Source organism: Scatophagus argus, chromosome 11, assembly GCF_020382885.2.
Source record: "Scatophagus argus isolate fScaArg1 chromosome 11, fScaArg1.pri, whole genome shotgun sequence".
In the NCBI taxonomy this organism is placed as follows: domain Eukaryota; kingdom Metazoa; phylum Chordata; class Actinopteri; family Scatophagidae; genus Scatophagus; species Scatophagus argus.
Window position 1 is genome coordinate 1,631,479 of NC_058503.1, and position 9,658 is coordinate 1,641,136.

At 41.2% G+C, this 9,658-nt stretch overlaps 1 protein-coding gene across 1 annotated transcript; it reads left to right on the plus strand.

Annotated features, from left to right (window-relative positions):
• The first annotated feature begins 588 nt into the window (after nt 1-588).
• tnfsf11 (TNF superfamily member 11) lies at nt 589-8,968 on the plus strand. The gene is made up of 4 exons (XM_046404334.1): nt 589-997; nt 2,944-2,979; nt 5,955-6,081; nt 7,109-8,968. The coding sequence occupies exons 1-4, from the start codon at nt 797-799 to the stop codon at nt 7,546-7,548; spliced, it is 804 nt and encodes a 267-aa protein (XP_046260290.1). The 5' UTR covers nt 589-796; the 3' UTR covers nt 7,549-8,968.
• The last annotated feature ends 690 nt before the right edge of the window (nt 8,969-9,658 follow it).

Sequence of the window (9,658 nt, forward strand, 5' to 3'; positions counted from 1 at the left end):
GAGCTGAATAATGAGATACTAAACAAAAGAAGCAAACTATGATAATTATGTGACAAACTGCTAGTATAACAAGAATGAAACTACTCTTACTATATAATACTGAGAGCCATGAATTTACATTGTAACATGATTTTAACTTTTTGTTAAAATCCCCTTGATGCAGCTTTGTTTTCAATGATTCAGCTTCACCATGTAGAGTGATGTGAAAGATTTTATGACATCACAACTAGTTTGGAAGCCAACTGATTCAGTATCCAACTCAGACAGATGTGATGTATAAACTTAAGCATCCAGAAATCCGCAAAGCAGCCACAAAATTTGCAAATTCATGGATTAAAATTCAGCTTTCAAATTGTTTCTGGTTGAGGTTTTTGTCCTACATAATGTTAATTCGGCGTTCATAGCCGTGTAAACTGACCACTGGTCAGCCTCGATGCAGTGTGTGTGTGTGTGTGAGAGAGAGAGAGAGAGGTGGGGGGGGAGGCGAGAGAGGGAGTCACCGCGGGGTGTGGAAGTGCAGAAGGGGTGGATCACGTGTGTAAGGAGCCTCTGCAGCCATAAAGGCTCACTTTACCTGTCGTGCGCTCAGGTCTGTTTTGTTGCCAGCCTTGTTTCGGCCTTTGCCGTCTGCCTTTCTGAGGACCGTAGGATCCCTCTGATTGGCTGCAGAGGGAAAGGAGCTCCGTCAGCCCACCCACCGCTGATTATAGGGACTATTGCACACTGTGAGTTTCCTTCCCTGCATTGAGTCTAGGATCTGGCCCTGGGGCTGAACAACACACGCAGAGCACACATCATGGCAGCTACCCACAGCGAGTACAGAGGCTACCTGAGGAACACCGTCGACATCGAGGCAGGGCAGCACCGCTTCCACCCGGTGCCGAGCTCGGAGCCCACCTATCGCCCGCTGCTGTTCGGGACCCTTGCTGTGATGGGATTGCTTCAAGTGGCTTCCAGCGTGGCGATCTTGTTACACCTGACAGGCTATCTGCAAGAGGTAGGCTCGGCGTGACACTGTGTGGTCTGCTTTGGTTTCTGATTGCCAGTGCGTAGCAATGACACACATTGCAAAGTCATTCACTGCCGTCAGCGTGTATTTAGCTTGAGTCAAGCTTTGGTTTTCTGTGTAAATATTTATCTACAAACGCTGTCAACAGCTCTTCCAGGCTAGATAGTTCTGCTATATTTGCGCAATTTTATAATGCCATAAAAACACCAGATAAGTTTTCCAGCTCAGTATGAAGTTGGCGGTGTGCTCTCTTAGAAGCGGAGTAGGTGTAATCTACAGAAGTGTAAAGAAAAAGAAAAAAAGAGCGCCTCAACATCCAGCCAGCTTTGCAGTTTTGTGCGCCAACGTTTCGTGCACTCTTGGCGTCTCTTTGATGGCGCTGCGCTGTAGCGGCAGGCAGTTAAAACACTTTTCCCCTCGCTGTACAAACAGACGGATAGATTTTCCACTGAGATTAGTTATTTAAGCGAGACGGGTTTTTTTCTTTTTTTTTTTTCTTTTTTCTTTTTTTTTGCATCCCGATTCAAAGTGGGTCCGATTTGAAGTGTACAAATACATGTGTCAGTCTTGCAAAGCTGTTTGCAGAATACAGATGTTTTCACTCGAGGCTCTCAAGGCAGCAGTTTCTCTTGTGTATGTTTACATGCCATCTCGGGGTTATATTTGTAATTTATGTATGTCACAAGTTGTAAACTTCTGAGCATAAACAGTTTAATGGACTCGGGAGGGAGAAAAGTCTGGCAAAGTTCTAGGAAGCCTGGATGTTCTAACTTGCTGTTCTCACAGTGCAAAAGTGGAGGTGCTATCAAAATAAAAATGTCCCCACATGGGCCATTGCTTTTCATCATCTCTGCCATTTTGTAGGCTGCGTGTCTGAGGTCTTGTAGAATAATGTTTACTTTCTGCCACAGTTGTTTTTGTGCCTTTAAGGCGATTGCGGAGTTGAAAAATTGTCATGTTTCTGTTAGGATGCAGTAGGTTCACCTGGGGAGCATCTGTCTCCCTCTTTCTGTTTGCCTCTGCCTCTTCCTCTGTGTTTGTGCGTTAAATTTTTTTGGCTTGTCTTTGGCGTAAACACACTGCAGTGTTGTAGTTATGTACTGGATATGAAGTGTAGGGGAAAAAAAAAAAGCTAAATAAAATAAAATAAATAAATAAATGAAAAGAGCGGGAGGTAAAGAAGTAAAAAACCTCAGAGAGAAGAACAGGCAGCCAACAAAGAGACCCAATGTTTCATTTCACAGCTGTTATCATATTTGTGTAATTACATGTGGGACTGACCTGATCATGTGACAGGAGGGGATGCGGGTCTGCATATTCAGAGTGACTGAAGCGTTTCTCAAATGCATGAGACGCGCTCTGGTTGTTAGAACTGTGCTTTGGGTTAACACGCAGCCCCCAGCATGACAGCTCCATATGGTAGCACTTTTAGAGTGAGTCAACAGTTGTGTGTGAACTGAAGTTTGGCACCAGACCATCATCTGCCCTCAACACCTGTAGAATTTCCTGGAGATGGAGAGAAGAGCTGGAATTTGCGCAGCGCCTTTGCCTACATGAGAATGTGCTGATAGGGACCGGTTCTAAAACGCTGCTCTGATCTGCACATGAGCTCTGCTGTGTGTTTTTATGACTGTGTGTCTTTGTACGTGAGACTGTGTGCATGCATGAAAGTTAAAGTATTTGGGGATTACAGTGCTGCAAATGAGAACCAGTCTCAAAATCAATTAGACTTTTGCGTACTGCCTTGTTATGCAGAGTGACAAGCAATAAATAACTCCAACTCCCACACACACACACTCACATTAACATCCAAACTGAACCGCTGCTTGCCTTTCTGTAGTTTTAAAAAATATCTCTCCCACCCACACCTGTCAGGGAGCATTGACTGGAACTTCTGACCACTCTAACCTCAGCTCCTGTGTTTCTCTCTCCAGGTAGATTTGTCCACAGCCCCACATCGGCCCATAGAGGTGAGTTTGGCCGCAGGCACAACACAGCCTCTGACTGTCCGCAGTCCATTCAGAAAAATTCTGTTTTTACAGATTTCCATTTCAGTTCCAACACCACACACATACTTGTGGTCTGATATTAATAGTAAGATTTCTACATGTTATACAACATTGTATTCATTATTGTTGCAATTTTTACTTCAACAAAGCTAATGTCAGTAGACTTTGACAGCCGACAGTAATCTGCTTCAAGAATATTCTGAAGCGTATCTGGAATTTCCTCCTGTCACTGTCAAGGTACAAGTACGTTACATGCGATGATGTGTTTTTAAAAGAGTTAAAGCAGCACAAAATAAACAAGATGATCATCTGCAATTTTGCACTGACAATAGATTTTCTCATGGGAGTGTTTTCAGTACATACCGCAGCTTCTGTAAAGCACCAAGCCTGAGGTGCTCACACAGGCTAGAGAAAGGTCAGCCTGCAGCAGGAAAAATACCTTTCTGCTTCCTCAATAGAGTTTATCATTTAGGATTTTTCCACAAATTTGATAAGTTGCTTAGCGAGACTGCACAGACAGTAGTTGCATCAGTAGTCGGTGAGTCAATCACTGGCGTCGGTGGTTGCAGAGCACTCCTTCAGTGATCAACAGTGGGATGAGGGAGTTGTAAAATATGAATTCTTAATTGCTGAAGTCTTTTTAAGCATTTTTAATCACTTTTTGGAAATCACTGCCCGTTTATTGGCACAGGTTTCACAAAGCAAAAGCTAAAACCATCCAGCAAGTAAAGCAACACAGAATAAAAGCACAGCTTTGCTTCACTAGTGCTTGGTTTCCCACAATCCTTTACTTTCCTTTTGAGTTATGTATTTGTGTATGCACTAGCTATTCTAGGTAGAGTAGATACGAAAACCTCCTGGCCTGTCTTGGACTGAGGAGCTCACTGTATCGTTAACTTCCGGTTGTCTCCCATGAAATGCAGGGAGATGTGCTGGGAGCTTTACGAGGTGTCAGGGTGACAGGTCCACTTGGCCTACGCTGTGTTGTGTTAGGGTCAGCCCTGAGAGCCGTCGGTGATGTCCTCTGACAGTTTAGGGGATTTGCTGGAGAGCAGGCCTCATTGGACAGCTTTCAGTTTTGCTGTTCGGCTTTGGTGTGTACTCTGATATGAGGCGGGATGTGCAGACCTGGTCTGCACTGGGCTGAGGCTGTGGTCAATGTGATCTCTGGAGTGGTGAGAACACAAGGACATGAATCAGACGTTATGATCTGAATGTTTACAGTCTGTGGAGATCTCTACAACTGTATAAGAAAGAGGTCTGACTGAAGAACACAAAGAGACAGTCTGCTTTGGTGGCCAAGCTTTGATTGAGAGGACTTTTGTTCTAGTGTAGCCTCTTAGGAAGTGCTCATCAACATAGCAGAGATGGTGAATGATGTATGTGTTTCATAGTAAAAGGGCTGATATGAAGCCTGCATGCACTGTGGCATTCCAAGACCATGCAGTCCACAGCAGCTGGATGTATATTTAGAGGCAGACATTTCTCCTTCACATAGCAACTCTGCCTGGTGCAGAGTGATTGCCACCATTCCACTTTAAGTCTGGATCACACTGTGGATCAGGTAGCTGCCAAGTTGCTACTACTTTGTTTAAATAATTTCTTCTCTGGGGTTAAAGTGGTATGACGTGGTCTCACCACAAATGAAGATAGATCCCACAGTGTAGGGCCAATTGGGAGTGCGTTCACAATTACTTTGTAGCCTTGGCAAGACATTGTTTACCCCTATCTTGGTTCAGGATGCTGCCCTATAAACATGTTTGTGCAGCAAATTGTTTTTGGAGGACAGACGCTGCTAATCTTAGTTTGAGAGCTGTGCAAATTTGACTGGACTTTGGGTTGTGAATAAATATTTTGCAGTAATATTAGCACAGCACAGGTGTAGTATTGCAAAACCATGTTAATAGCGGGACTGGCTCTGTAGTTGACTTTATTTGGAATGTGTAGCAGTGTTTGTGCTCAGAGACTCTCTGTGTGTGTGTGTGTGTGGTTTTTAAGTGTATATGTTTAACATTCCTGTCCATTTCAACACTGTTTCTTTTCTTTTTTTTATGATGCTGGCTCAGATTCAGAATGAGATGATGCATATACAGGATGATACCTGAAATTACTGGATTAGAGGAAAATATAAAACAATTTAAAACACATTTAGGATATAGCAAAATAAAACAATCAGTAGAATCGAAATAATCTTTTCAGACTCAACCTGCAAATCTGTGTCGTATGTTTTCCAGGTACTTAACAAAGTGGTACAACTTTAAAAATGTCCCAAAGATAGTAGGCGGAGGAAGAAAACACTCACATATTTTACTCTCATGTCAGATGTGTAAGAGAGTTGGCAGCTCCAGTGCAGTAACTGTTTACTTGCTTGGATACCATGTTTTCCTTGAGTGTATATGCTCTGTCTTGCCTGAGGATGATAACCCAGCTCAGACTGTGGATGGCGGCATCACTGGCCTTGAACGGAATGAGCTGAATACAGTCCAGTTACTTTCTGTGCCAAATCCGTGAGAAGCACAATCTATCTGAAAGGTTACACTCAACATGAGGCCTCCCTGTCACAGCCTCCAGCCCCCAGCACAACCACGGATGTAATAAGAAGTTTACAGACTAGCCAAAGAGGACAGATAACACACATAGGCACGCACACTCATCCAGAAACACATACACAATTCCATATAAGCAGACAGTTATTCAAAGAGACAGCAGGGTAAAGCTGTGGTAAAATATGTCAAAGTCGTATTGTTGCTTTAAGAGAAAACGTTTATAGTTGATGTGTCTTTTCTCATGTGGATGTAAATTTCAAATTGGGCAACTTCTCCAAGTAGCCCAGTAACAGATGTAGCACACGCACATACAGAAGACACAAGCGATGTTTTTTGACCTTTCATCTGTCAGTCAGCATTTATTAAATGAGCTTTTCTTGTTTTCTACAGGAGGTACAGACAGAGCCAGTGCTGAACGCATTAAGAGACACAAGGAAAAACAAACGGTGCAAAGCTCCGAAAGAAAGCCTACCATCGGCTCATCTACCAATCAGAGCGCATCAAGAGTATTCAAAGAGTGAGTCCAGTTGAATCATTGACTGTACATAAAGATGGATGACATGAGAACCCCCCAAAGCTGAGCCAAAAACATCTGGATTGCCCCCTGGTGGCTGGCTGCAGTATAGGTCATAAACCCCTCACCCTCCGTGTTAGCAGAAGGGCCAAACTTAAACCTCAACGTACACATCAAAAGCATTTTTTCCAAAGATGGATTCTGTCATTTTAGGTAGTTCTTATTGTGGTGTTGTATCTTAAAGTGTTAATTTTCCGATAAGCTTGGTTTTGATTACTTATTTGTTGCTATGAAAATGGGGTGAAACGTCATGGTTGACTGCTGAGCGCTGCTTATGATTGAGTCAGGTGGCTTTACAGGTGGGAACCTGATGCAGCACCTCCACTGCCCGATCATTACTGCACAGACTGACTCCAAGTTAGGTCAACAGTATAGGATGGCAACGCCTGGCTTCATTCCAAACATAACTTAGTTGGATCGAACTAATTGCATCAGTTAGCAATGAGGATATTTATGCATCACTAAATGAAAACATTTACACCAGACAAACTAGTTCTTGTTTCTTAATATGTGCACCCAGTAGCTTGCTCACCTGTAGGCTAATCTGTTACTGAAGAGTAATATTGGCATATCTTACTTAACATAATAAAATTTCGTTTAATAATAAAGTAAGATGGGAAGATTATATTTCAGAAAAAACAGCACAACATACATCAAATTCCAAATATAAATGACCAAGTAATGTCAGCTATGTCAGCACTTATGAACAGATCAAAGTCGTATTTACAAAAGATTAGTAGTCAACTTAAATACATTAGTAGCCAACTTAAAACTATAAATATTATTGGTAATTAGGCTATATCTTTTGATGCTAATTTTTGATTCTTGTTTCCTAGCATCTATAAATTTTCTTTTTCATGTGGTAAACTGATTTAGTTAATCTTTGGTTTGACTCTAGCTAATTATTTACAAAAGTACTTTACACAGAATCCTCTCTCTTCTTCTCTTTTGCTTTATTCTTGCCATGAAGAGGGTGAGCCCAAGGCCATCACCATTGACTGGGATGAGGTGCATGGATACCGCCACAGAATGGGCTACCAGAAGGGGAAACTGCTGGTGATGGAGTCAGGTTTCTACTATGTTTACGCCAAGACCTGCTTCCGCTATTACAAGTACATACCAGAAGACAGCAGTCAGATCGGCGTCCCACTGGTGGATGTTAGCAACACCCAGCTCATCCAGTATGTCTACCATGAGAGCATCAAACAGAATAGCAAGGCTGTAGTGCTAATGAAAACGGGCAGCACCATGCGCTGGAACAACACGAGCTATAACATGTATTGTGCACAGCAGGGCAGAGGGGTCCGGCTGGATGTGGGAGATGCTTTGTTTGTCAATGTGTCCAATGCGTGGATGCTGGACCCAGAGGGCGAAGGGACGTATTTTGGGGCCATAAAGTTGGGTAACTGAATTTTATACACGTGAGAAGACATGCTACTGAACATAAGCCAAAGAACCACTGTTAGTGATTTATAATGTTTATTTGTCAAAAAAGTGTCTTTTTTTTAGTACATGTTTTTTTTTTGTTTGTTTTTTTTAACATTGCTCTTTGCCAAATAGCCTCGGAGTCCCCTTCCCCAAAAATGAGACACAACTCTCACCTTCACACAAAATTGCACTGGACTTTTTTTTTTTTTCTTTTTCTTTTTTTTTTTAGACTTTTTTAAGTATTGCGGTTTGTATTGGGATATTTCAATACATTTCATTTCAGATTACAACATTTAGATTTAAGTGTAGACATGTGTTTTTATGCACTAATTAAACAAACCACGAGGGATAAAATAAGGAAGTACGTTTGTTGGCAGGAGGTGCAGCAAGAAAGGATTTATTAATGTTGATTGTTGGAAAATGTTGAAAAACAACATTGTAGTTGATAGAGCATCTGCTTGTACTCTGCAGATTATCACAGAATAAAAATAACAAAACTTCCTGGTCTGTCTGTGACCTACAGCAGTGAATGCTAAATATGTTTTCCTGAAAGGTTTTGTAAGTGTGCACAAGGCAATCAGTGAGGTATCCCAGTAAGTCAGCAGTTTTGATCATGCTTTATGTCACCCTCAGAATCTTTAAGACACCAAAGAAACTTAATACCATGAAAAATTCACTTTGACATTATTTTCTAAGCAACAAAATCAGTTTAAAAAGAAGTTCATGTGTGTCCTCTGAAAACTCATTCATTAACCCATATTTTGTCTTATTGAAGTCTAATGGCCTGCGACATGGAGGGCAATTACACAACAATGTCATTTTAAACGAGGTTATTTTAAGGAGAGAATGACATCTGTTGTTACGTTAATATCAATCAACAAGTGATGCAGATAGCTGGACTGTCTGACCATAAAGGACATGAATAAACCTCTTCTCTTCTTTAACTAGAGGAACCAAATTGAGTTTGGTTCATCTTTAACTTAAATTTTGTTTTTCATTTGGCTCTTCAGTGAGGTAAATGGGAATATGCACTAAATATTTATTTATTAGCTATAGAAGTACAGAGACAGGTCATTGTTAAAATGACCTTTCAGCTGTAAAAATCATTTATATTTTATGTCTGTATGACATTCATTATGCAGCACTTAGAGGAAATAGTAGACACGCTTTTTGTTATTAAAACACAGGGGCTTCATTTTAAATTCCATATTTATGTATCTTGATTTTGACAATTCTGTGTGCACTTGCTTAGCCAAAAGCAATATGGATATATTGTTTCTTCTCCAAGATTTCCAAGATTGTAGCATATCTGTAAGTTTTTCATCTGATTTGATAGTTTTTTTTTTCGCCATTCATTGTTCTTTTTATTTATGTATGTTTTAATAAAAAACTACTTTTGTAAGAGTGTTTCATGAGTATTGACATCCAGGCTGGTGTTGACCTAATGAACATGATTAGGTCACAGTAACCTGAAGAACTGGACACCTTGACTGTAATATTATTGTGATGTGCAATTTGATAATCTCCACAATCTTTGGAAAATTCAGCCATGCTGTTCCTTTACCGGGCTTTGACCGCTGTCAGAGTGGCCCACCAGCTCATTACAGACACAGGTTGTATAGAAACACCACCCACTGGTGCTGCAGTGCTGGTAACTTACAGCAGACATTTGGACCACAGCACAGAGCGACCTGCAGAATAAACAAGAAACAGACTACATGGGATGGGAATAATGATGAGAATTTCATTGCTTTGCTGTAATGTATGTCAGATGTTTAAATCATTGTGGTGATAGATCTCCCTTGAAGTCCCACTGCATGTGCAAGAGAGAAACTCCTTTAATGTTGGACCCGAAGCCAAACAATTTCTTTATTTTCTGGGTGTTCACCAGCATATGGCCAGAGAATGGTTCACACATTCGTGCTGTGTGATGGGACCTCACATGGCTTTCATGTCCAGTCTTACTGAAAGTTTGGATTAAAATCTGGCCTTCGAGAAGAAATATTTGGCTGAGGTGTAAAAGGAGTTGATTAGTTTTTGTGTTTTACATGTTTAATTGCCATGTTTTCTGATGTGTAAAGCACTGATTGAT